The 27,616-nt window shown below is 30.5% G+C and overlaps 8 protein-coding genes across 8 annotated transcripts; 4 read left to right on the top strand and 4 right to left on the bottom strand.

The window, feature by feature from the left end:
- Window positions 1-718: 718 nt before the first annotated feature.
- On the bottom strand, window positions 719-4,962 carry LOC130902569 (asparagine synthetase [glutamine-hydrolyzing]). Its single transcript, XM_057814794.1, has 9 exons — window positions 4,392-4,962; window positions 3,821-3,959; window positions 3,634-3,759; window positions 3,329-3,566; window positions 2,905-3,081; window positions 2,200-2,378; window positions 1,398-1,783; window positions 1,172-1,345; window positions 719-1,118 (listed from the first exon to the last, which is right to left on the bottom strand). Exons 2-9 carry the CDS (start codon window positions 3,944-3,946, stop codon window positions 842-844), a joined length of 1,683 nt encoding a protein of 560 aa, XP_057670777.1. The 5' UTR covers window positions 3,947-3,959; window positions 4,392-4,962; the 3' UTR covers window positions 719-841.
- A 247-nt stretch (window positions 4,963-5,209) lies between these two features.
- Window positions 5,210-7,748, top strand: LOC130902568 (ceramide-1-phosphate transfer protein). Its single transcript, XM_057814792.1, has 4 exons — window positions 5,210-5,420; window positions 5,469-5,677; window positions 5,728-5,903; window positions 6,220-7,748. Exons 1-4 carry the CDS (start codon window positions 5,218-5,220, stop codon window positions 6,346-6,348), a joined length of 717 nt encoding a protein of 238 aa, XP_057670775.1. The 5' UTR covers window positions 5,210-5,217; the 3' UTR covers window positions 6,349-7,748.
- On the bottom strand, window positions 7,696-9,340 carry LOC130902567 (alpha-methylacyl-CoA racemase). The gene is made up of 5 exons (XM_057814791.1): window positions 9,108-9,340; window positions 8,830-9,046; window positions 8,637-8,774; window positions 8,299-8,577; window positions 7,696-8,229 (listed from the first exon to the last, which is right to left on the bottom strand). Exons 1-5 carry the CDS (start codon window positions 9,213-9,215, stop codon window positions 7,832-7,834), a joined length of 1,140 nt encoding a protein of 379 aa, XP_057670774.1. The 5' UTR covers window positions 9,216-9,340; the 3' UTR covers window positions 7,696-7,831.
- Window positions 9,341-9,896: 556 nt separating this feature from the next.
- On the top strand, window positions 9,897-10,869 carry LOC130900797 (60S ribosomal protein L13). Its single transcript, XM_057811672.1, has 2 exons — window positions 9,897-10,262; window positions 10,428-10,869. Exons 1-2 carry the CDS (start codon window positions 9,980-9,982, stop codon window positions 10,814-10,816), a joined length of 672 nt encoding a protein of 223 aa, XP_057667655.1. The 5' UTR covers window positions 9,897-9,979; the 3' UTR covers window positions 10,817-10,869.
- A 1,482-nt stretch (window positions 10,870-12,351) lies between these two features.
- On the bottom strand, window positions 12,352-20,829 carry LOC130902742 (solute carrier family 12 member 9). The gene is made up of 12 exons (XM_057815008.1): window positions 20,478-20,829; window positions 19,873-20,040; window positions 19,677-19,811; window positions 19,485-19,619; window positions 18,579-18,775; window positions 18,039-18,525; window positions 16,448-17,100; window positions 16,246-16,394; window positions 16,014-16,184; window positions 13,509-13,655; window positions 13,270-13,452; window positions 12,352-13,215 (listed from the first exon to the last, which is right to left on the bottom strand). The coding sequence occupies exons 1-12, from the start codon at window positions 20,554-20,556 to the stop codon at window positions 13,032-13,034; spliced, it is 2,688 nt and encodes an 895-aa protein (XP_057670991.1). The 5' UTR covers window positions 20,557-20,829; the 3' UTR covers window positions 12,352-13,031.
- Window positions 20,830-21,015: 186 nt separating this feature from the next.
- Window positions 21,016-21,694, top strand: LOC130902745 (biogenesis of lysosome-related organelles complex 1 subunit 2). The gene is made up of 3 exons (XM_057815010.1): window positions 21,016-21,130; window positions 21,179-21,421; window positions 21,482-21,694. The coding sequence occupies exons 1-3, from the start codon at window positions 21,082-21,084 to the stop codon at window positions 21,616-21,618; spliced, it is 429 nt and encodes a 142-aa protein (XP_057670993.1). The 5' UTR covers window positions 21,016-21,081; the 3' UTR covers window positions 21,619-21,694.
- Window positions 21,674-23,554, bottom strand: LOC130902743 (uncharacterized). The gene is made up of 3 exons (XM_057815009.1): window positions 23,398-23,554; window positions 23,137-23,330; window positions 21,674-21,878 (listed from the first exon to the last, which is right to left on the bottom strand). Exons 1-3 carry the CDS (start codon window positions 23,495-23,497, stop codon window positions 21,675-21,677), a joined length of 498 nt encoding a protein of 165 aa, XP_057670992.1. The 5' UTR covers window positions 23,498-23,554; the 3' UTR covers window position 21,674.
- A 1,620-nt stretch (window positions 23,555-25,174) lies between these two features.
- Window positions 25,175-27,396, top strand: LOC130902741 (uncharacterized). Its single transcript, XM_057815007.1, has 2 exons — window positions 25,175-25,289; window positions 26,801-27,396. Exons 1-2 carry the CDS (start codon window positions 25,186-25,188, stop codon window positions 27,171-27,173), a joined length of 477 nt encoding a protein of 158 aa, XP_057670990.1. The 5' UTR covers window positions 25,175-25,185; the 3' UTR covers window positions 27,174-27,396.
- Window positions 27,397-27,616: the final 220 nt, after the last annotated feature.

Here is a 27,616-nt window from a genome sequence, read left to right as displayed (position 1 = left end):
TTTTCAAAAATATAATAATTTATAAACAAAATTTTATTTATAAATCTCATATAATTGTGGACGTATATTGTTTTAACATTTTTAGTAATAAGAAGAGAGAATAACAAATTTCTTTGGACTAGCTGGCAACGTTGTAAACAAAAGGCTTAGAGATCGAAACTAAACAGTGTTGTAATGAAAATACGTATAAATAAGCTTTTAGCAGTAAATTTGAAGTTTGGGTATAAAAAATAGTATTTTAAAAAAATATTTCTTTAAATTACTTATAGTAAATGCTTATAAAGATTTCTATATATACGCCCGTTCCTAGAATCAGGACGCAACCAACTAATGTTGGCTGGTCTATCTTATAATCGAGGCCACTATCTCCCGTTGACATTTAACGGTGACTGATAATAGGGGAGAAATAAGGCACCATTTGTTATTGCGGATGTAATATTCACTTTTACTTTTTTATTATATTATTAAATATTTACTTTTGGGCAAAGTGCAATATGATCATTACTCTTACCCCCCACAACCCGCAACCGCTTTCTGTTTGATCTGTTCCGCGAACAACGTTATCGAACACAACTACTACCTTAAAAGATATTTTTATTTTACGAGGGTCGTGTAAAATGTTCAGGTAATAATTTTTAGCTATCTGCCGTTAAATTGATTTGTACTTGATACAAATGGAATTAAAAAATTTCAGGGTATGTAAATAAAACGCTGTTGAAATATTTTAACAAATATATTTCTATAAATAAAAAAAAAATAAAACGCAAAAAATTTATTTGTATAATTTATGACCAAAATTAATACTCAGATTTTGCAAAAACATTTATTATCGACAAAATTTTCAATCAGTAGCGGCGTAATTTTTGATAAATCTTGCCGAAGGATCTGTAACGCCTTCACACCACCTCGGCATCCAATAATAAGGTAAAAACTTCCCCGCTAACTTCGGGTAACTCTTTTCGAACACCTCCCTGTAATAAAACGCCTCTTTCGTCAGTGGCGTGCAATGCGGGTATTTCAACTTGGCTTTATCCAAATCAAACGGTTCAGGCAGCCTCTTTTCGATAATTTCTTGAATGATAACAAACAGAGATTTCTTCGCAGAAGCAACACCATCACTACAAGTAATTATTTATCATTCGATTCCTCACAAAACCGAAATTATATCAACCTGAATGCTTCTTTATGCCTCCAAAGTATATCGCTTGGTAAAATATCCGTTCCATCGAACGAAGATCTCAATAAAAACTTTTCTATATCATCCTTAGGTTGCTTAAGCCTCGGTTCCAAATTTAAATAATAATTAGTGAACTGCAAATCTAGGAAAGGCACTCGCAATTCCAAACTAAAAACAACAACATTCAAGACAATAATTCGATTATGGAATCGAACCTAACCTATTGTATGACACCGTTCTGTCAGCTCTCAAACCATCGTATAGATAGATCTCCTTCAATAATCTTAAACTGTCTTTGTGCGCTGTTTCCGGATCCGGTGCTTCCTTGAAATATATGTAACCTTGAGCTACTTCGTCCGCTCCTTCTCCACTTAATAAAACTGTGGTTTCCGTATTATCTTTAATGTATTTAGATAGTAAATGCATCCCTATTGAAGCTCGGATCGTAGTAATATCCGGCGTTTCGAGACAGTAGATCACTTCATCTAAAACTCTTTCTACATCTTCTTCTGTAAAAATGATTTCATGGTGTTCGGTGTCTAAGTGTTTAGCTACCATTCTAGCTGCCCGTAAATCCGGACTGTCTCCCATTCCTATAGAAAAAGACTGGAAGGGAAAACACCAAATTGTGCGATTGCAAAGAAAAATATGATTAAGAGAACAAAGGAGAAGTTAGTTAACCAAAAATTGTGACTAAACAGTCTGAATTTGAGTAATAAATGTCTTATCCTCAAAAAAATGTCAATAATAATGAAAATAACGAAAAAATTGATGAAAAGGACATTTCTATACATTAATTGCAAAATTTATTTTATACAAACTCCTGGTTATATCGAAAGTTTCTATATAAATAATTTTCACAATTTACTACATGTTTTAATAAAATAAACAAAATTTATGATCGTCCTGAATATATCCTGTATAATGTATTAAAAATAAAATAAAATCTATGAACTCGTCTCGATGTTTAATATAGAAATGAATAGAATGCGTTGTTTTGACTAATATAAAAAAAATCTTACTTGAATTTTGTACGATAAATTCGCTTTTTTTGCTTCTTTTACTAACAAAGCTGCTATCAACGAAGAATCTAAGCCCCCAGATAAAAAACAACCTATTTTTCTATCAGACATCAACCTCTTTTTAACTGCCATTTGTAACAGATTTCTTATATTAGTCTGATGATCGTTAGGTATAAGATCTAAAATAAACACTTTTTTTATAGAAAAGTGAAAAAAAGGAAATATATACAGTATTTTTTAAAATAAAAGTAGATTTTATTCAACCTAACCAAACCGTATTCAATAGGTTACTCACGATCTATAGTTATAAAGCAAAACGTAAAAAAATTGGGAAATTATTACTTTATACTCATCATTTAAAATTTTTCTAATTTAAATAAAAATAGTACAAAAACTGAATTAGAAATTGTGTTAAAAACTACATTTTTAAACAAAATATTGCGTTGACATTGACAGAATTGACATATGACTGTGTCAGCTGTCTACTACAAACATAGAGAAATATTTAATCAATAGATACGCTTAAAATATAAAACTCTGATAAATATCAATAATATAAAAACAAAAATAGTTGAATAATCACTTCCATTTTTGAAATATTCGTAAACAATTACCATGTTTTACTATTCAAACGTCAAACTAAGATATTATCACAATTAAATGATAACTATTTTTCGAAGTCCCCCGTATCAGTAATTAACCTACCTTCATATGGTAGAAAAGGTTTAAATGAAGGTTTATCTCCAGGTGAGAAATACTTTTGACTTCTCACTAGTTTTACTTTTCCATCTTCGAGAAGATCGTATTCTTCAAAAGTTCCAGGAGGGAAGGGTTCTAAAATTTTTCCTTCTCCGTTTAATTCCTGCTCGATTGCTACCAATCCTTAGATAAAATTATAGAAAAACTACGTTAAACAATAAATTTATATAAAATTTAATCAATAAGGAGAAAAAAAATATCCCATTGATAATTATAGTGTTCAGTAACATAATACATATGAAATTGATCATTTCTTCTTTTTTTGATAGTAGTTCTAATGTACCAAAATATGACATATCGGTAGTTCTAATGTATCGAAATATAGCATGACAAGAAATACGAATTGTATGGTAAAACTTGGAAGACTTACCTTTTGCTTCTGAACATATTGCAAGTATACCAGAGGTGCTTATAACCCTAAACATGGGTCTAACACCATAAGGGTCCCTTCCTAATAAAACTTTTTTACGGGGAACGTCTATAAAACAAAAAGCGAATACACCGTCGAGATTTTTAACGCATTTTTCAATTCCAAATTGTTGATATAAATGAAAAATGCATTCGACGTCACTTTTTGTTTCATATTTAAAGTCGTATTGTTCGGCTAACTAGAATACAAAATGGTGCATTAAACAGTGAAAATATACAAACACATTGAATTAAATTTTGAATTACCCTCGTGCAATTATATAATTCTCCGTTACAAATTAACATTGAATGTGGATACTGATGCAATTTCATAGGTTGCATACCATATTTACAATCCACAATGGTCAATCTATGAAATCCGATGTAACAATTCTAAAATAAATGATTTAAAATTGTTAAGAAAGATTTTTGAATTTGTTGAAATTGAAAATACCTTCAAGTTGTTATAGTACTCGAGTCTCCAAGCATCTGGACCTCTGTGGCTGATTTTTGAGAATGTACTAGCACAATATGAGTGCAAATTCGAGGTATATCCAAAAATTGCCCAAATACCACACATTATGATTTAATTACTGTAAAAGTAAAAACAAACAGGAAAAAATTCACTCTTTAACAACGTTTGTAACTTATCATTCAGATTAAAAATCAAGACAGAGGAAAAAGTGATTATGACAAACATGTATTTTGTATTTTTAACAACAATTATCTTAAAATGTGATTAAACAAAAATTATCTGTGATTAAATTTGTTTTTTTTATCGTCTATAAACATGTGAGATTTTTTATATGGACAAAACAAATATTGTGAAAACAAAAAAAGCATTTAAGGAACGAGAGAAATATGAAAAAAACCCGAAATCGTTTCTTCTGTAAAAAAATTAAATAACCACAGATAATAATATTTTTTTTAACCAAAAAATATAAATAATCTGAAAAAAGTGTGTAAAATTTTTGAAATATTGTTGCAAAAAGTGAAAAACTACTAAATTAATTCCTACTACTCACCTAGCTGCTCTCGTACTTAGTAACAAAAATAGATTTCTTTCAGAAAAATCTTGAAATAATTACACAAGTTTACGATGTTCTTATTTAAAGTGAAACCACCACCAACCGGTAAACGCACAATTTATCAATTCCATATACGATATATCACTAAAATACTGATACAACAATTTGAAAACTAAATTTTGAGGCTGGATGATGCAAGAATTCGAGTTTGTTACAAATTGTAGCACAAAATATATTATTTCCAAAAGATTGAGGTTATATACTGCTTTATATACTTTTAACATGCTTTATATACTTTTAACAAATAAACTTATTATTCATAAGTATTTTCCATAATAATGGAATTTAGATACATTTTTATCACCCACTTTTTTGCCATTAAATGTCTATAGTCTAAATTTAAAAGATTGCAGTTGTACGAGAACACACAGAAATGATATCCAATTGTATTTATAATTAAAAAAATTATCATTAATCATTTTAGTAATGTTTTTATCATAATCTTTCAAGAAATAATTTAAAGTATAAAATGCAAATGAAAAAACCGTTTATTTCGAAGTATAACATTAATATGTTGATCTTTTTTAATAACGTCATTAATATGTGAAAGTATATTTAGAGACTGTTTCGCTTCTTAAATTTTTCAATATTATTAATTATTTGAAACACAATGATATCCCGATTCAAAACTACTCTTAATAGCCGAAAAAAATACTAATATTTCGGAACGTAAAAACAATATAGCATATATTGATGACGGATTTATCAGTGGTTAATATACAGATAATTATTTCGAGAAACAGTCTATTTATACGTCAATGTCATGTGTGAAAATGTCATTATAAACGTCAGCAATAGGGATTTAAATAAGTGTACGTCAACTTTTGTTTACTCAGTTTCAATAATGGCACTAAACGGTGATAGATTCCAAATTCGGATAGTAAAAGATAAATTCGAAGCTTCATTAGTTAATGAAGACGATGTAAAATTAGCAGAATACTTAGATAGCTTCGAGGAACTGAACAAGTATGTTTCCCATATTGTGAGATACGACAATTGATAATACAATTTCAGATTTTTTACGTTAATGGGAACGGTATTTGGATTTGTAAGCAAAGATCTGAAAGCTAAAATCGAAATACTAAAAAAATTCCATGAAGAATCCAAAGAAAACTTTAGTAGCGTTAGAACTATGATTGAATATGAAAAGAACAATGAATTATTGAATAAAAAAGGATACGTTTCTGGTGCTAGGACCTTACTCAGACTACACAGAGGGCTGGGTGAGAAAATCACACTTACATATGATAAAATTTCAACATATTTCTTGTAGATTTTATTAGGTTATTTTTGGACAAACTAGGAAACCTCAAGAACGAAGAAAATGCGTCTAGTATTTGTAGGGAAGCTTATGATCAAACCTTATCGAAACATCATCCGTTTATTATTAGAAAAGGTGCGCAAGTAGCCATATATGCTTTACCTACCAGGGCAGTATTACTTCAAAGGGTAAGTCTCATACATTTTTCATTAAGATCTGAAATTTTTAATTGTTGTGTCTAGTTTTACAAATTTTCAATATTTTCATTGAATTTCATCATTTTTTAAGCGTTTGGTACTATAGTTTTGGTCATATAAAAATTTAGTATTTAAATATCTCCTTTTGATATTAAATATGATTCTTATCAGTATAATTTTATTGTTTTCGATTTATTTCATTGGTTTTTTATCCTTTAAAAGTACTTAATTTTTTTTTAGTTTTATTCTCTTTTTATATAATAGTTTTGTGAATTCTGCTCATATCTGATTAAAAAATGTTAATTAGGTATGTGGGGATGAAGAAACAATACAAGAAGCGATCTCTTTACTACCAAAAACTTTAGAAATAACTTCACTCGTATTTAACCGACTGGAAAATTTGTATACCATTTATGATCTCCATGAACTTCCCTAAATAGATATTATTATTTATAAATAACCAGTATTTAACGTTATAAACAATTTTAATTCGTGATATATAACTTAAAATTTGTTCTGGCAACTATAGTTTTTGAAATATTTCAATTTAATAAAAGATTTTTATCATCTTTCAGCTTTATAACATTCCAATTTTTAATATCAGCTCTAATTTCAGTTTCATTTTTAATGTTCACTGTAAAGATTTATCAATTTTCTATCCAAATAATTCATGAGATCCGTTTGTTATCAAAAATAATTTCTCCTGTGTCTAAAATTATTTCCACTTCTGTCAACCATAGATAAATCAAAAGTGATTAGTAACAGAAGTGGATTGTTTTTAAGTTTGTAAATCTATAGATTCCTGATTGATCTGATGGCATTTTTGACATATGATTGAACAGTTGTTAATTGTTTAAATTGTAAACAATTTTGTTATTTCCTTTGTTTTTGTTTTATTAAAATATATATAAAAAGTTCTTTGAGAAGAGACTGAAATACTAATTCAAATAGGTCTTTTTGTATTATTAATTAAACTTATTAAGTGATTTTCCATTCAATTTTGTGTGTCAGATCAAAAGTTTTAGTGTTTGTTTTTCAATCCTTGTTTTATTTCGTGGTAACCACTACCACCACCGAAATAAGGAAATATCTCGTTGTGAGTATTATTTATGTGTAATATTTTCAATAACTCTGCCATTTACAATAAAGTGTGTACGGAAAGTAAACCATTTTGAAATTAAAATTTCATTACTTCGTCGGCTCAAGTCGTAAACCACGAATTTCGTTTTTTCTATATCTATACCGTTAGATAGATCATTTCTGAATCTGGCACAAAACACATTAAAATCTTTAACAACATTAAACAAATTAAACACTTTTTAAGTGATTTTTAAGAACCGCACAAAATTTGTTTGAATAGTGAACTATAAAAATATGACGGCCGTGACGTCACGCTTCGGTTGTCTATGTCCAAATAGAAACTCCAGACCGCCATTTTGTTTAAGGCTAACCACACTCCATTAATTTACTTTAACTATTTTTTTTCAAAATTTTCTATTTGGCCATTTCAATTCTTCAATTAAAAAAAAAACAAGTTTTCATCCAATTTTTTTCATCATTAAATTTATTGTGTATAATTTGATGCTATGAAATTTGGGACTTAGCCGACGATTTTCATTTTAAATTCACTTCTACTACAAATATGTTATTAAAAGTGGCATTTAATGAAAGTTTGATATTCAATTTAACCAATATGCCGACGCTAACCTCACCATTCAAAATGTCGTTAACTTTCTGTATAACCCTCGTAATAATGATTTTATATATAAATAAAACACAAAAGAAACTGTTATAATATATTTTAACCACTGTATAATAAAAACATATATAAAAATAGTAGCTATTTGTTTTTTTTACTTGTTTCAATCCCTTTAACCTCATTTACATAAGATATATAAGGGGTGATTCAAAAAATATGTTTACAATTTCGAATGTTTATTACATTTGACGACTCCCTCGTTTTCTAATTCCTTGATTTTCTCACTAGAATAACCCAAATTAATTAGAATCTCTTTGGTGTGTTGCCCAATTTGAGGTAAGGGTTCATTAGACAAAGATACCCCCGGAGTTCTGTTTAATTTCGGGTGAGGATTGGGACTGTAAAAATCTTTGGTTTTAGTAAATGTTTTTTGTTGTACGTTATGGGGATGCTGTGGCGCTTCTTCTAATGTTAGAACCGGAGCTACACAAGCGTCAGTGGAATCGAATATTGCGCACCATTCGTCTCGAGTTTTTTCAGAGAATTTTCGTTTAAATATTTTTTTCATTTTATCAAAATCTCCGTATTGAGGAGTTTCTTCGATATTCAAACCCAACCCTGAAATATATATATATATATATAATACGATAGGGGGGGATTAATTTATTAATTTTTATTTCAATTTACCAGCAATAAGTTGATCATAAAATTGGGGTTCTAATGCACCGACTGACATATATTTTCCATCTTTCGTCTTGTATACTTCGTAAAAATGAGTACCGCTATCTAGAACGTTTTTTCCTCGTTCTTGTCCCCATATTGGTAGAGTATTTTTTCCCCTATATAACCAAGTACCCAAATACGCTGTACCTTCTACCATATTAGAATCAACTATTTGCCCTTTACCAGATTTACTTCTTTCTATTAGAGCTAGAAGTATCCCTAAGGTACAAGCTATACCTCCACCTGTATCATAATAAATAAAATAATATTGGAAGATATTGTGTTTGGATACAAAATATTACCTCCAATATCGGCTAAAACGTTTACAGGAGGTAATGGATTGTCTCCATACCTTCCAAATAAAGAAAGTAAACCAGAAAGTGCGACGTAATTTATATCATGACCGGCATTTTTACTAAAATCACCCGTTTGACCATAACCTATAAGTAATTAACAATAACTACGTGTTTTTTTCAGTTTTTATTACAAATTAACCTGTTAATCTTGCATAAATTAATTTAGGATTGTCTTTCATTAATACATCCGGTCCTAAACCTAGTTTCTCCATGACGCCTTTTCGAAAAGGTTCTATAAGGATATCGACTTGTTGAGATAACGATTTAATCACTTTATAACCTTCAGGATGTTTAATGTTAACACTTATCGATTTTTTACCGTTTCCTAAACAATCTAAATTTGTATTTGATCCAATCTATCAAAAATTAGAAATTCTTATATACTTGTTGCTAAACGAACTGTTTGAAACAAAATACCTTATCTAAACGGATTACAGATGCCCCAAATTCTGCAAGTACCATTCCGCAATAAGGAACTGGTAATAACCCGGAAAATTCTAGCACGTTTAAACCCTTTAAAGCCATATTTAAAAATATTTTAATATAACTACACTACACAAGCATTCAACAGATTCACACACTTATTCAATGGGACTTTGAATTATAATTTGAGATACAAATATTCATTTTTAGGGATATTATGGTTATCTATATTGGTAATATATTTTATATAGTTCTGTTCATTGATACTACACCTCCTTGGCACGGTGGTGGATCTGCGCAATAGAGATTACGTTTTCCAACCGGGCAGTTACCGATATACGATTCTGTTTTGTGTTCCAACCGACTTGGTATTGTTTGTGAACCGTTTCCAGGACTGTCTTTTCGATTCTTGGTTGGTTACAAGAACTGTACATTCCACAAAAAATATTATTTAAACGCTTCCAAGAACGATCTAGACTAGCAGGTTGGAACAAACCTTATTACACTGTCAGACACGCGTTTTGGTGAATGAAAATTTTGTGCTTCAAGAATTGACAGCATAATAAGAATTAATAACACCAATGATGTAAGAAATGTCAATTTATTCATCAAATATATTCCTTTTTCTTTTTAAATGTTATAAATTTGATTATTTTATACATTTAAATAAATGTGTTATATACTTTGCTAAAAGCGTCATTCAAACAATCAATCTTACTCACTAAAAATCGCCTACTTAAAATGACGTTAGTCACCAACAAAATAAACGAATGTTCCCAAATACTTCAACTCGCTTCCGTCTTTCTCCCTTTCGTTTACAGCACGTGTCGGTGATTTTAGTGCTGTGTTAGTTAAAAGCTATAACAATGGCACCTAAACGTAATAATATGATTCCGAATGGCCATTTCCACAAGGATTGGCAACGATTTGTTAAAACTTGGTTCAATCAACCAGCTCGTAAGATTAGACGAAGAACGAATCGTATAAATAAGGCTCGTGCCATTGCACCCAGACCTGCTGCTGGACCTCTAAGGCCTGTGGTAAGATGCCCATCTGTCAGATACCACACTAAAGTACGCGCAGGACGTGGATTTACTCTCCAAGAATTGAAAGCAGCTGGACTTAACCCCAGATTTGCTAGGACTATAGGTACGTTTGACTTTTTATACTTAAACTAGTTTGTAAAGTATACAATTGAAGAGGATGAATTAAATTGAGTAGTTTTAACTATGTTTTGTTGTTTTAAGTTGTGTTTTTGTTCTTTTGTATGTTCTCCAATTATTGTATACTTTTGACTCTATTTCTTCCTTTCAGGTATTTCTGTCGACCACAGACGTAGAAATAAATCAGTGGAATCGATCCAATTAAACGCCCAACGTCTTAAAGAATACAAATCTAAATTGATTTTGTTCCCCATTCACAACAAGAAGAAACTCCGTGCTGGAGAAGCGACCGAAGAAGAACGTAAAGTAGCTTCACAATTACAGGGTGAAGTACTTCCAATCAGACAACCGGGTATTAAGACTAAAGCTAGAGTACCGTCTGAAGAAGAAAAGAAATTCGAAGCCTACGTGACTTTGAGAAAGGCACGTGCTGATGCTCGTCTCGTTGGTATTCGTGCTAAGAGGATCAAGGACGCCGCGGAGAATCCTGACGATGTGACTAAAGCCGCGCCGGGGAAAGAAAAGAAATCCAAAAAGTGAAATGAGAGTGTAATTTTTATATAAGGTAATAAAAGGATTTGTTTTCGACTGAAGTTAGTTTTATTTAATAATAATAATTTTCCTTTTGGTGATCGCAGGATAAGGAAAATATGTATACAGGGTACGCTCATATAATAGTTAATTGAATGTGTTTTCATACTTGGGAGTGTTTACAGATTGAAATCTCGCATTTCAAAGTTATTTTTGTGTCGTAATTTTTTATTTTAGTTTCTTTTCATTTCGTTATTATTTATTTTGGTGATTTTTCTCATGTTTTTTCTTTATTTCTCTAAATATCTGAGAATTGATGTGGCTACTGTTAGATAGTTGGGAGAAATTATCTGAATCAAAAGTGGCTTTCAATTTTTGAAATAATGCTAACAAAATCTTCATATTTATAGAAAGTGAAATATTTCATTCAAACTTAACCTAATTTTCCATTTTTAACATCATTTGTTCCTTATTTCTCGCCTACAGTCTTCTTTTTTGTCCAGCTACTTGGTCTTCCTAAGTTCTTATCAAAGAATAAACTCAACAATCAGAGAGAAAAACTCTAAAATTTACTGGAAAACTCAATAATCAGCTAGAAAATAGACAAATCAGTGAGGAAAAACTCTAAAATTGACTGGAAAACTTAATCAGCTACAAAATTGAAAAATCATCGAGTAAAACTCGAAAATCAGCTGGAAAATGCAAAAATGAGTTAGAAAACTTAACTAGAAAAATTCAAAAATTAACTAAAAAAACTTGAAAATCAGTTGTAATGTTGCTGTAATTTTAACCTATTTCAATAAATTTTTCTTTTATTAATATATAGATGAGTATACGATGATTTTCTATGAACTATTGTATTTGTAACAAAAATAAGGACAATTTTCCGAAATTATGTAAAAGAAATTTGAAAATACGTAGAATCGCAAAAAAATACAATAATTTCCTCGATATTAATTATATACACACTCATTTATAACAAAATTATTAAAAATTGGTTGTTTTTCCCATTTTTCGTAGTTTTTAGTATCATTCTAACAATAAAAATGCCTAAATGTCTAATAGTTTATTTATATAAAAAATAATTTTTGGTAATTAATCAAATATCATCCACATATATTACATTCTAAATTTATCACAAAAAACTCACAAAAACCTTTTTCATATTGAAAACTATACAAAAACCAAACCAACGTTGATGTTTATAAATTCTTCTACTTTTTCGAAAGTTACAACTTCGTTTTATACAGCCACCACGTGGACGAGATACTGGATTAACATTGACTGTCAAGCTTTTTGAAGTAAAGAAGAATCTATTTGACAGATGACAAATAATTTGAAAATGGAAGTTTGTAAACTATTTACAAAAACTTAGTTTTGAAACGATGCTATTGCTAAATGAAATAATTTTTATATTTCATTTCAATTAAAACAAATTTCGAATTAACAAAAACTACTATTGAAATATAGAAAGAATCGTCATGTGCAAGTTTCTAGATAGAAGGACGAATAACGAGTGTTTTAAAAAAAGAAATCTTCAAAGATTAGTGAAAAAATATATTTTCAAATAATACTTTTTAATATACAAGGTAAAGTATAATATAACTAATAAGTTACAAAATGTCGTATGTATAATAGTTAATTACTTAATAATATACCTTTTTAGTTACATTAATGTCGGCAGATTTAATTTTAGATATTTAATCTTCAGAATACAAATAACTGTCGTTTTTTTTATTATTTTCAACGTATTTTACACAATAAGGCACAAAAGTTTGAGACTCTAAATCAATATTTCAATTATTTTCTGATATTAAAAATAATTTAATCATTTTATTACGATCGACTTATAGTGACATAATCTAATTAAATATAACATTTGACGGGATAAAATTAATATAGAAATAAAAAATAGTTTTTCATCAATACATACTAATTTCTATAAAAAAAATTAAAACCTACGATGCAAAATTGTTTAAAAACAGCCTTTTCATACTCTTAAAATTAATTTCGGAAGTTACCCTGTAATACGAATGGTTTTAATTACACATCTATCCATAATATCACTTTATATCGAGATAATTTCGGAAAAATAAGAAAATTTTTGAGTATATAATCTATTTTTTGGAAAAAATATTTTTTGAGATTGAAATTTTCAACGATATGTCAAATATTTTGCTCAGTATCTGGACAATTAGATTATTAAGTTAAAATAACTTTGTTACTATAAAGTTGTAGAAGTAACAGTATTGACACCATGTACGAATATAGTCGGGGGTAGATTTCTAGAAAATATTTCCAAATTATTATAAAAAGAAATTAATTTATCATCGTCCAAAGGGGGAGAGGGTAAATAAATAAAAGTCACAGCGGTTTCCGAAGTCTGTTGAAGAATCAAATCGTTAACACTAAAAAATAAATATATATATTTTTAAACGTATAAATAATTTAAAACGACTTACCTCTTCGCATAAAGTTCTTTTTCAATACCGTTCGCTTCTATGACGTTTCTCCATGCTTCAACATGAAATAATTCCGCTTCGATCCTCAGATTTTTCAATAGAGTTTCCAGTTTTTCGGAATGGCTTTGAGTCGACGAATTAAAAGCGAAATAACTCGTTCTGGTTTCGTCACAAATACATAACCTAGAAAATTGTCTCGATTTTGAATAGATGATGTGAATTTTGGGTTTAGAACAAACCTCAGCTTCAATTTTTTCCACAACGGTACCATATTTACTATGCAAGCTAGCTGCATCATGAAAAGAGAAATGGTGTCGAAGCAATCTTGTTCTCCGGGATTTAAGAAGTTTACGGGCCATACGTCGATGTATCTTTTGCTCCTAACACTAAATAAAACGATAAAATTTCGAGATAATCCCATAAAAAAATGGTGTTACGATCATTATCGTGGAAATTTTGATATTTAAAGGAGTTTCGTAACATAAAAATCCATTAAGTAGCAAGATATTAACCCTAGATAGATAAATTTCGTTTGGCAACACTGCAAATTCTATAAATGTATAGCCGATCACCAGATTTGTTAATTACTACTATTTACAACACCGTTGAAGCTTACTTTCTCTATAATAGGTTATTAAATGTTCCCAACTAGGGATATACTAGATATGGCAACACTGCAATCTCGCTAGTTATCAAGATTCCTTAGTTTTCACGTATGTTTATGTTTAGCTACATTGCGGACAGTTGATGATTTTTTCACAAATTTTAGAGAAAATTTCGTTTGACAACACTGCAAGGTCGATGTTATTTGTAGTCTTCAAATTTACCCAATTCTACCGAAAATCAACTTTGGCAACACGGTTTATCCATGATGTGTCCCTTTCGAATATTTTTCTTTTAAAACGTCATTTGGCAACACCGCAAACTCGATATATTTTTCAACCAATTTACCAAATTCTACCAAAAAATAACTATGGCAACACCGCTAACGTAGGATGTCTCCGTTTCGACGATTTGTTTGAGAAAACTTAGTTTGGCAACACTGCAAAGTCAATATAATATCTTGCCATTGCACCGAAAATCAACTTTGGCAACACCGTAAACGCTTTTTTTCCGTTAGGAATATTTTTTTTTGATAAAACTTCGTTTGGCAACACTGCAAACTCGATATAATATCTTGCCACCCATGAAATTTATCAAATTGTATCAAAAAATAACTATGGCAACACCGCTAACGTAGGATGTCTCCGTTTCGACGATTTGTTTGAGAAAACTTAGTTTGGCAACACTGCAAAGTCAATATAATATCTTGCCATTGCACCGAAAATCAACTTTGGCAACACCGTAAACGCTTTTTTTCCGTTAGGAATATTTTTTTTTGATAAAACTTCGTTTGGCAACACTGCAAACTCGATATAATATCTTGCCACCCATGAAATTTATCAAATTGTATCAAAAAATAACTATGGCAACACCGCTAACGTAGGATGTCTCCGTTTCGACGATTTGTTTGAGAAAACTTAGTTTGGCAACACTGCAAAGTCAATAGAAGATCTTGCCATTGCACCTAAAATCAACTTTGGTCACACCGTAAACGCTTTTTCTCCGTATATAATGTCTTGCTAATCATGAAATTTATCAAAAAATGGTATCCAAAATCAACTTTGGCAACACCGCAGACGCTGTCTTCGTTACGAATATTTTTTTTGAAAAAAATTTGTTTGGCAACACTTAAAACTCGATATAATGTTTTGACAATCATGAAATTTATCAAATTGTACCGAAAATTAACTTTGGCAACACCGAAAACGCTTTGTCTTCGTTACGCATATTTTTTTTGAGACAACTTTGTTTGGTAACACTGCAAACTCGATATAATGTCTTGCTAATCATGAAATTTATCAAAAAATGGTATCCAAAATCAACTTTGGAAACACCGCAGACACTGTCTCCATTACGAATGTTTTTTTTTGCCAAATTTACTACGTCTAGTAAATGGTCAATAAATCTCAATTGGCAACGTCGTAAATTCTTAATTTCTAGGTTTTTTCTTGTCTTATTGTAATTACATAAATTTCCTAGATTCTAAGAAAAAATAGAACTGTCAACATTGGCTATTCCACAATATCGATATGTATCTGTAAAGCAATCCCAGTTTTAATGAAATTCTTCGGCAACACCGCAAAACTGACATCACTCCATATTAAATATGTTTGGCAACGTTTCGCTAAAGCAAATTATCAAATCTTTCTAATAAAGAAGAAAATTAGGCTCGGCAACACCGTAAATCTTATATTTATCTATATAATTAGTTATCGAATATCCCTAAAAATAGATTTGGCAACACCATGGATGGTTTTTTTTGCAGGAAGTAATCAAATGTCTCCAATTTCGGGATGATATCGGTTGGGCAACACTGCAATCTCGATTAGTTTCTTTAAGAAATCTTCCGTAATCATCGAGAAAAATTCGTTAGGCAACACTGCAAATTGACTTTGTTCCGTCGTCAAATTTCTCTACTTTTTGAAAAAAAAAATCGATTTGGCAACGACGTAGTTGTTTTTATTGGTGGTTTTCTATAGGAAATAATGAAATATCTACATGTACGCGAAAATATTGATTTGGCAACAGTGTAATTGGTTTAAAACAAAGTTTTTCGCAATCAATAAGGAACTGGAAATATTCATACAAATTAATAGTATGGGGGATTAGAGGGAAATAAAAAATGAAAAATTTCCACCGACCTTCTGTTATCCTTCTTCAATTTGACGAAATTCCTGCACAAACACAAATTTTTATTCATCCTCAAAACGTCTCTCATCATTAGAACGTACTCGCGAGGCTGTAAATTGCTTTGCGTCTTCAAAGGGAAAACGTCATTTTCGAAATCGTGATTCAGATACGAAGAATCGACACTAAAAAAAATGCACATTAGAACCGAATATAAAAAAACCATTTTCCAATATCGTACGACACCTTTGAAGGAAATCGTGTTGTTCCTCGTCGTCCAAAAATCCGAAAATAACCGTATTGGGTTTCATAGCGCCCATTCCGGATAGCCTCATCAAATGTCGAAGCCCCTCTCTGACCGTCTTGGCCGCCGTTAGTTCGACGAAAGCTTTCACCTTAAAAAATCGAAAAATAACATCGAAACCATCCGAAACCGAAAACTTTTTACCTTCAAGTGATCGATCAGCGTCAACCAATGGGCGAGTTGGCCCAAAATCGGATCGGGATTTCGATCGTTAATATCCTCATCGGTTTCCACGTGACCGATAACGTACAACCCACCCTTTTTTAAATCGTTAATAAAATCGATTAAGGGACAACAAGATCTCGGACTATTCACCAACAAAAGTACTTGAGGACGCCAAAATTTCACGTGATCCTTACGGGAATCCAAAAGCAAAAGATACTTCCTAACCTGATGAAACATCAGAGCTTGCGATATACTACCCCATTGAGCCTCCTTCGAGGGGGAATACAAATGCAACCCGACCACCAAAATCAAACATAACAAAATACTGCAAGCCGCGTATATCGGACTGATTACGAACATCATCACGATCGTACCGAGGAAAGCGAATAACGCCGTGTACCAAGTGAAAAACATGAAAGTTGGACGAAAATTAGGAGCGCCCGCCAATTCCAATCCCAAACACGCCATATTCGTAGCTAAATAACTCAACAAAAATAACACCGAATTTAACTGGGCTATAATATTCAAAGAACCGATCAATAAAATAAATTGAACTAGAACAGCTGAAACAACGACCGCCGCTACAGGATTACCCTTCCAAGTACCCCTAGGTACGAAATTTAAAATTGGACCTGAAATAATAAAAACAAAATATAAAATATTTTTCCTAAAAATACTCGATAAGTCGTGTGACTGACACACAGATGGCGCTGCCAATGTCAAATCCATACGACGTACCAACTATGTGTCAAATTTCATGACATTTCGATCTGTCAGAAAAGAGTGACAGCCGTTTAAGTGAAGCTACTTTCGTTATTTTCAAAATAATTTCGTGCGTCCTGCGAACAAGCTCAGAAATGGTTCAAAAAGTGTTATCCGGCTGCATTTAAACGTGGTCTTACAGATACCGATGATGGCGAACGTTCTGGTCGTCCAAATAACCATGAGAAGACTTTTTTAAAAGTGAGTGTCGCCTTTATTCACAGTCGATCAAAAACAACAACGTTTTGATGATACAGAGCAATGTTTGGTGATGGAGGAAACATGGATCCATCACTTCAATCCGGAATCAAAACGATCATCATCCGAAAGGCACAGCAGTCAGCTGGGAAGGTTGTAGCTTCAGTATTTTGAAAAAAAAAACAATATTTCACCAAAACAATGGCACAACGATGGTTAAATTGAACGAATTGCCTCCTCATCCACAATATAATCCAAATCTGGCCCCCGGTGACTACTGGCTATTCAGTGATCTAGCCGGTATGGAATTCGGCTCAAATATAGAAGAAATTGTCGAAATTGAAGCATATTTTGTAATAAAAGACAAATCCTTCTACAACCACGACATCGAAAAGTTTTTCTTTTGTCAAAAAAAGTGTTTTTCGTAGTTGGTCTTGTTTTGAAATATAAAATTATATAAATTTAAAATGTAGGAATCGTAAATTTAGCTACTTAAATTCAAGGTTTATTGTATTTATCAAGATTTAAGATACACGATCCTAATGGGGACCCTTCTCATAGTTAATAGATGTACAGGTCACACGACTTATTGATTGACGTGTTAACTTACCGAAAATTTTATCTTTAGCTAGAGCTTCTAATACCCTAGAAGCTCCTATTACGTTGCTCAAAGCCGCCGACCACGTGGCGGTTATGAGTCCTATGGCGACGCTAGGCGGAAAGGCGCTAACGCCAGCCATGTATATATAATCGTTTTGCAATAATTCCCTCGTACATGTCGCCGAAGTTAACAACGATATCAATATATAAACGATAAAAGTGAAACCGACCGCCGATAACGTCCCCTTCGGTATCGATTTAGCGGGATTTTTGAGTTCGCCGCTCATATTAGCCCCGGCCATAATTCCGGTTACGCCTGAAAATAAAACTCCGAATACCGTAGCGAAGGTGACTAACTCGCCGGTTGACGTGTAATCGACGCCGTATCCTGGTAGAAGATTATTTTTGAAAGTAATTTGCGAAAGCCCCGTATAATTTCTGTATATGTCTAAATCGGTGTTATTGTGAAGGATTTTATTCGAATTCGGTATCGGTACCTAAAATTTAAATTTTTTTCAAAATGTTTAATTATTTTATTTGGGAAACAAACCTCCAAGAAACCCTCGTAGAAAAAACTGAATATCGTTATACTCAAACAACTGCAAACTATTATTAATATAAATACCGCCGTTTTGGCGAACATAGAAGCCCCTATGAGACAAATTAATAAATTCATTACGTTTAGTATACTACCGTATAAAAACCCGTGCCATCTACCACCGGGTATCATGTCGGTTACTAGAGATCCTAAAATAATTTTCATACAGATTGATATGCAAATAAAAATAATAAATAGCATCATTAACATCAATTTTATGAGTCCATCTGTATAAAAAATTTACGATATATTCGATAGCAATAATATTTTTTATGAATTCGTAATTTTTTTCATTACCCCTCGTATATATACTCGATATAACAAATAAATATTTCCAACATTTCAGTTCAGATTCTTTTTCATTAACCCTCGTATATATAAATATTACATCTTATCGCTGACGTTAATATTGCCAGCCCATTCATAAAAAGTATAAAAAACCGAAAATATTACGAGCAAACACGAATCGTCACGAACTATATATTACCATTGATGGAATGCCAATTCCCCCAATACACTTTAAAATACATACTTGATTCAGTTTGAGTCAAAACTTTCGTTAACTTACTAAATATCAAAACTAGAACAACATAACTTGACAATTTAATAATTTCGTACATTAATTGGTATCCCTGTTTTATTAAATTGACATTGTGTCAAATGGAATCTATTATATATAATTGATTTAGGTTATGTGAACGATGTGTCATTGTGTTGTGCTAATTATCGTTAATTTCTATGTACAACATAAAAAATTAATTATTTCATAAAAAAAACTTATTGATAATTGATAATGATTCATTTAGCTATTTCACTATTAATATGAACGGACTATATTATTATACGTATAGTACTTACCGGAAGGACCAAAATTTTCAATGATACCTTCGACGCACCCGGAAATATAGAGAGCACTACTAACAATGTTGGCAAAAAAAAATAAAGTACCAATTGAGCCACCAAATTCAGGACCCAGAGTTCTACTGATCATAACTAGAAACGAAATTTGAAGACAAAGCTATTCATTTTTTTTTATATAACCTAACTTACAATAAGCACCGCCTCCTTCTACCGCCCCATTTGTAGAAATAGCGCATACAGACATTACCGTAGACACTAATATGGCGTAAGCTATTAGAAATTGCGTTAAAGTCACTAATAATCCAGCATTACCGACGATATAACCTAAATATGAAAAAAAAATTGGAGTATTTTCAATTTTTGAGGTTATGATTCTTATAAATACCCATTCGGAGAAAAATGAGCGCGGAAAACATGGATAACGTAACTGGGGAAAATACCCCAGCAAATGTTCCCAAGGTTCTTGTCGTGGATTCTTCGGAAAATGTACCAAATTCCACATACCCAACCCCGCTGTTAATACGAGAAGTTTCCTCATCTCTATTAAATATACCTGAATGGGAAATATATTTTCATACATTTATATTTTCAAAATTACTATTAAAATAACAAAAAAAATTATTTAATAAAGTTAAATCGAATTTCATAGTAATTAAATCTTTTGTAACATACCACGTCATATTTGTTTGATTTATAATAAAAAAAGATATTGATAAAATGTTTGTGTAATCCCTATATATAAACACAATACTCATTTTATATTGGTCATCTGATAATATTAATTACATTATTATTCAATACCCAGTACTTTATTTAACACATGTGAAATCATATAGATAAGCTGGTTTTGAATACATTTAATATACGATAAATAAAAATGTTACATTTGAATAAAAATTTATTATTACATCATTTGAAATATTATCATATAAACTAAGTATCATAATTTTTTTATGGGAGTAAAGACCGGAAAACGTTTCGAGTACATACCTGATATTTTTCTTATAAAACTACTGTGGCTTCCCGATCCGATTTCATTGTTTGTTGATCCAACTTCTGGAGCAAGCATTTTAATCGTTTTCAAATGACTAATTGTGTAAATTAATACACTTCCTCTATATGTAGAAATTTGATCTTTATTTGTAAATAATAAGTGACTCACAAACCTTACAATGTGATTATTTACATATTTACTTTTTTGACATTTATTAACTGGTTGTTGTAGGAGAAAACACAGATCAACAACAAAACAAATATTAGCTTTGTTCGATTAGAATCAAAACTGCCACATAATCAATTTAGGATCGGATTCAAAAACGTACTTTATTAAGAATAGGTTAAAATATAATTCAGTAACGCAGGATTATATTGTTTATAACTACTCGCTACTGTTAAATATTTTTATGTTAATTCGAAACGATATAAGCATTTTGAAACTTCGGAATCAACAAAGAACAAAGCTATTGTGACAATTGAAAAATAAGTATGAATTTCACCAATCAGATAACAACGTCATCTGTCAGATACTGCCAATTGTCAATCTTGTCAAAATAACATATAAACAATTTCTAATTTCATTTATTTATTTTAAATAATGGCAGAAGAAGATGATCGTCAAGAAGTAACCGATTCACCAATAAGAGGTAGTATGCGTTAATATGAAATATATATAAATCAATATTATTTTTTAGGTCCAACATTATCAACTTCTACGTCTAGTTTTGAGGCTTTAGATCCCCATGATCCCAATTTGAGTCAATTAGCTAATACAATGTTCAGTAAAACATCGGAATATTTATACGGTGAATTAACTTCGACGTTAGACGATTATAGATTATTAGAAAACATGAATCGAGCTGTTATTACCAAATATTCAGATATGAGAAACCTTTCGGTTAACGTTAAGAAAAGTATGAATGAATTAAACGAAAAATGTGAGTAACAATTATTTTTGATTCAAATTTTTCGTGTTGGAAGTGAGTTTTTTTTTACAGATAGTTCTATAATTCCTTTGTTGCAACAGATAGATCAAATCGAAGCTAGCGTGGTTAAATTAGAACAAGCCGCATATAAATTGGACGCGTATTCAAAAAGACTCGAAGCAAAGTTCAAAAGCTTGGAGAAACGATGAAATTATTGTTCGTTATTATTTTTAATGTATATATTGTAATTATTAAATGAAATAAATCAGTCTTGATCATTTATTATGTCAGGGGGACAAGTTTTTTCGCTAGAAATATCACAATCTACACTGGTATCTTCTGTTTTTTGCAAAATCATCGATTTTTTTATGGCTTCTATTCTTGCCGTATCGATACAGTCAATAAATTGATTCATATACTTCTCGCATTTCGCTATACATCGCGAATTTTGCTTTAAACAAGCTATAAGCTGTAAAAAATTAAAAATAAGTGATAATAACGAAAAATACCATTTGCTACTAAAGATCCTTATATACAAGGTAGGTAATAGATAATTCTCGCGAATGGGAATTATTATTTCGACAGTTTTGCGAAATTATATGTTGATTTATATTTAAACCCTTTTCCGTTCATAACAAAAAACTGACAACGATTTTCTAAATCAGCTGATTCACATTTTAAAAGGACCGCCTTGGGGTAAATTAATACTTGTGCCGTGAGTTGTTGAGTTTTCGTTGGATTTTAAACCTTACTATTTCCGGATTTATTGCGAAATAACTTATTAAAGAATTGCGAAATTTCCTCTCAGAAACTTTGCTTTTTCGGTTTTTTTATGCAAACTGACTTAAAAAATGCAGTAATACACAATTTCAGCTGTATCAGTTTCACTGAAATATATCTATAGAGTCCTCTTAACAACATAAAACAAAAAAATATTGTAAAAGAACCCTCATTACAGAAAAAGAAATAAAAAAAACTAACACTGATACATACGAAAAAAGGCAAATGTTTACTATTATGGACTGCCATTTTGACGTAATCAGTTTTATTAAATTGTCTAATACTTGTGGCAGTAGCGCCAACTGATAAATATAACAATACGGTATTATTATGCTGATTATTTCATCAAAAAGTAAATCTTATAACAGTTTTATAATTTCTTATATCAAGTTTTCGTAATCAAATGCACTATTAAAAAAAATTCAATCATTATTATGTGAAATTAATAAAATGCACGATAAGATAAGTATACAACCGAATATACAATCACAAAATTTATATTAAAGCTAGAGAGAGGGGTAGGTAAGTGAATTTGTACTAGATAAAACGTTATTTTCTTAATTTGACGTTCCCACCTCGAGACTACGACGTCATAGCGATCCGATCAGAATAGAGAGTCGTAAATAGATGCTCTATCTCTTTCTATTAGCAGTACTTTCACTTTAACAAACTTCAATAATTAATTCTCTCTATCTATAATATTAATTTCAGAATATGATCAGGGTTATGTAGATGACTCAATTTTTAATTTAAGTTTAGAATTATAGATGGATCTGTCAATATATAACGAAATATATGTAGACGGTGGGTAGTTATTGAAGTTTAGATGAGTTTTAAATGTAAAATACTAGAAAAAATTGTTATATATGCAACCAAGAATACTACAATGCATAATGTGTTTTATATACATCGTTTTCGTGTTGAAATTAAATTAAATACCGACATACGTCTTCGGTTGAACAATTAGGATGTCTAATTTCACCAATTTTGCCCTCTATAGTTATAAGTAATTTCTCTATGTCTTCCAACGTGATACCTTTACTTTTCGAATGTAATTCATCTTTACATCTCAATTTTTTCATCCATTTGTCATCTTCTATTCGAATATTAGTAGGTTTACAAATTACGTTTTCACGTTCTTCTATAAAGAGTAATAAAATTTTAAGATTCCCGATTTTTTTTTTCTTTTAAATCTCATTATTAGTTACCTGGTGGTTTTAAAAGTTTATCAACACAACTATCTGACAGATTTATGATACTTTCATCACTCGGATGGTCACATCGTTGGCCAAATAACACATTTCCCATTATACTAAAATCATTAGGATTTTTGACAAAAAGAAAAATTTTATATATTGTGACATTTTTTTGACGTTACGTTAATTACACACTAGCGTCATCTATGATTATTGATACGACAAATTACAATAGATAATTCGAAAGCATAGAGTGAATCTTTTGATATACTTTATAACGAATAATTTTCAATGTAGAGTTGAATAACCTCCATAACTAGTATTGAATTATAATATAGATTAATTCATGTCTAGCTGTCACTACTTTGCTCTTAATATCAATATTTTCTAGGAATTTCAATTAAAAAACTTTAAATTTTTTATATATTCTTTATTTCCATTGAAAAAAATTATAAAAACGAGTTTTTTAATTCTGTGAAGCTTTGTCACAACCTTAATCGCGTTCCACTTCTTCCAAATCGACCAGAGAAAAGAGAAATTCCGTATTTAGTTATTCATAAACATCATTATGAACCGGTTGTGCCTTATAATTTTTCTTACCGAAATCAGTGCTGCTCCTATTAATATAATAAAACCAGGAGATGCTTTAAATAAATTATTTAATAATCCACAAGGAACTATCAGCAAACTACCTCCGCCATTGGAATTCTTTTTGCAAAAAATCCAGAGCCATTTTTCGAATTACGTACACGACGATCTTAGCAGACCACCCACGTGGGATAAACCGTCGCACGCGTACTGGTTAAGTAAAAAAAATGCGACAGAAATAAATACAAACCAACCAAATATTGATAACATTTCGAATTCTACGGATATGTTTGAAACTACTACGGAAGAAATATTTATTACGTTGAATATAAACGTAACAGCTGATTCTTCTTTTTTAGAAGAATCCAGTGACTTTGAAAATAAGTATACAGCGAATCAGTTTGAAATGATTAATAAGGTTCCCGTTAAAACAGAAGAAGAATTGTTGTACGAAGCTATACATGATGTTAATAAAATGAAGAATGAAAGTTTTGTTTACATAACACCAAAAACTTCAACGTATTTCCCTGTTGGTACTGATAAATTTGTAAATTCGACTGACTCCAGTGTTGGACTTTAAGATAATTGTTAACAGTAAGTATAAATAGTTTCAACTAATATTTTTTTTGTAGTATTTGCATATTACTTTCTAGTATTGAATCAGCATGTCACGATTCTTGTTGTTTAGGTCGCATATATGTTTAATGGCTTCCGATATCCTTCAAGTTCTTCATTTAGAATGTAGATTTAGGCCAGGTGTTGGTTTTTTTTAATAAATTGAATATTTTGTAAAAAAATAAAGCAATTTGTATTTTCCGGTAATGTTTTGAGGTTAAGAATGAAACGCTATTAAATTTCTATTGTTTTGTAACTTATACGTTGTTAGAAAAGAAAAGTTTGGTTAGGATAACAACGAATTCGTCTCCAGAGTATATCTTGATTTATTATCACTTTGAGTGTATAAACTTTTAAATTTTAATGAAATAAGTTTATAAATAAATAAAAATTTGAGCGATTCTAAGTTAATTAGACATAAATATATGATAAAAAATCAAAGTTTTTGACATTATTCTTAAGTAGGACATCTTTTAAATGTTTATAATTCCGTTAAGTGACTGTACTACTAGATGTAAATGACGTAAATATTTTAAACAAACTTAGAGTTGGATATAGATGTGAAACCAGTCGAATAACGGTAAAAGAAGAAGAACAATGAAGACATTAGTTAGTTGTTTCATACTGTTAAGCAGTTTTGAATTTAATTTGAGTTTTCCAGTAGGACGTAGTGACTCCGGGTTGATACTGATTCCTCTCAGGTATAATTATTTATCATTTACTGCTTTCATTTCGTCGTTTTTATTATTTATAATTAAGGTCGTTGTGATAATACTGTTTTATTTACGTTTTTGAAAAAAATTATTCTATAAAATGACATAAATTTAGGGAAGTTTACAAGTCAACTGGTCTAAGTTTACAAAAAAACGGAATGAAGTAAATTGGACATATTTAGGGAAGGTTTTAAGTCAAATGGTCTAAGTTTTAAAAAACGGAAAGAAGTAAATTGGACATATTTAGGGAAGGTTAGAAGTCAACTGGTCTAAGTTTCTATATAAAAACGGAAAAAAGTAAATTGTATATATTTGGGAAGGTTCTAAGTCAACTGGTCTAAGTTTATATAAAAAACAAACGGAAAAAAGTAAATTGGACATATTAAGGGAAGGTTCTAAGTCAACTAGCCTAAGCTTAAAAAAAAACGAAAAAAAGTAAATTGTATATATTTGGAAAGGTTTTAAGTCAACTGGTCTAAGTTTATAAAAAAAAAACTCGGAAAAAGTAAATTGAACAAATTTGGGGAAGGTTTAAAGTCAACTGGTCTAATTTTGTAAAAAAAATCCGAAAAAAGTGAATTGGGCATATTTAGGGAAGAGTAGAAGTTAACTGGTCCAAGTTTATATATAAAAACGGAAAAAATAAATTTGGCAAATTTTGGGAAGGTTCCAAGTCAAATGGTCTAAGTTTATATAAAAAATAAACAGAAAATAGTAAATTGGACATATTTAGGGAAGGTTCTAAGTCAACTAGTCTAAGTTTAAAAAAAACGAAAAAAAGTAAATTGTATATATTTGGGAAGGTTTGAAGTCAACTGGTCTAAGTTTATATAGAAAATAAACGGAAAAAAGTAAATTGAACAAATTTGAAGAAGGTTCTAAGTCAACTGGTCTAAGTTTAAAAAAAAACGAAAAAAAGTAAATTGTATATATTTGGGAAGGTTATATAAAAAATAAGCGGAAAAAAGTAAATTGAACAAATTTGGGGAAGGTTCTAAGTCAACTGGTCTAATTTTGTAAAAAAAAATCCGAAAAAAGTGAATTGGTCATATTTAGGGAAGATTAGAAGTTAACTGGTCCAAGTTTATAAAAAAAAAAACCGAAAAAAGTAAACTGGACATATTTAGGGAAGGTTTTAAATCAAATAGTCTAAGTTTTAAAAAACGGAAAGAAGTAAATTGGACATATTTAGGGAAGGTTAGAAGTTAACTGGGCCAAGTTTATATATAAAAACGGGAAAAATAAATTTGGCAAATTTAAGGAAGGTTCCAAGTCAAATGGTCTAAGTTTATATAGAAAACAAACGGTAAAAAGTAAACTGGACATATTTGGAAGTTTCTAAGTCAACTGGTCCAAGTTTTAAAAAAACGGAAAAAAGTAAATTGTATATATTTGGGAAGGTTTTAAGACAACTGGTCTAATTTTGTAAAAAAAATTCGGAAAAAAGTAAATTGGACATATTTTAGGTTTGATTTACTATACATAGTGATCTGTTCCAGTGCTTTACGATTGAATAATCAACCGAGAGGTCCGTTGGATTTTATAGGAAACTGGATCCAATCCTCCAGTTTTTTCCCCATAGAAATCAACATACCCGATACGTTTTCGGCAGTGGGTAATACCATCGGAGGTTGGGCTTCGAACGTCGGCAACTTCGCTCAAAATGTCGGGTCTACTTTACAGGGTGTCACTCAAAATGTGGGTAACGGTATTCAGAGCTTCGCTCAGGGTTTGACGCAAAATGTACCGTTAGTGGGTGCTTTTGTTAGACCGAATGGAAGTGCTACTCAGAGAATTTTCATTTTGATTCCTCAGAGAAATGATCGCGGGAATTTTGATTCGGGATATGACGCAATGGATATTTTTCCGTAATTTTTTTTTAAATCAGAGTCAATTTGTTGTTTTGAAATTTTATGTGACACCCTGTATATCAACGAAATATTTAGATCGTAAAGTTTGTTTGTGAGATCGTATGAAAAAAACTTGAAAATTTAAGAAAAGGGGATTAGAAATAATTCAAAATTACCGCAAAAATAACTTTTTGAAAATATCTCGAAATTTTGAAAAAATGTGAGAAAACTTTTCAAATGAAAAATGTTGAGAAAAAAATTTCCTACAACATTGTTGATGATCAATTTTTACGTATTTGTAATAGCAAAAAAGATATATGCAAAAAACAATTTTTTCAATCATAATTTTTTATAAAATTGAAACAATTGAGGATACAAATATTTTTTTTTCAAGATTTCTTTTCAAATTTGGTATATACATTCAAAAATTTGAAAAAAAAATCGTTTTTTTTTCGATTTTTATCA

This window comes from Diorhabda carinulata, chromosome X (assembly GCF_026250575.1).
Source record: "Diorhabda carinulata isolate Delta chromosome X, icDioCari1.1, whole genome shotgun sequence".
NCBI lineage: Eukaryota > Metazoa > Arthropoda > Insecta > Coleoptera > Chrysomelidae > Diorhabda > Diorhabda carinulata.
The sequence above is the reverse complement of the archived record's forward strand: the minus strand, read 5'-3'. Positions and strand labels throughout refer to the sequence as shown.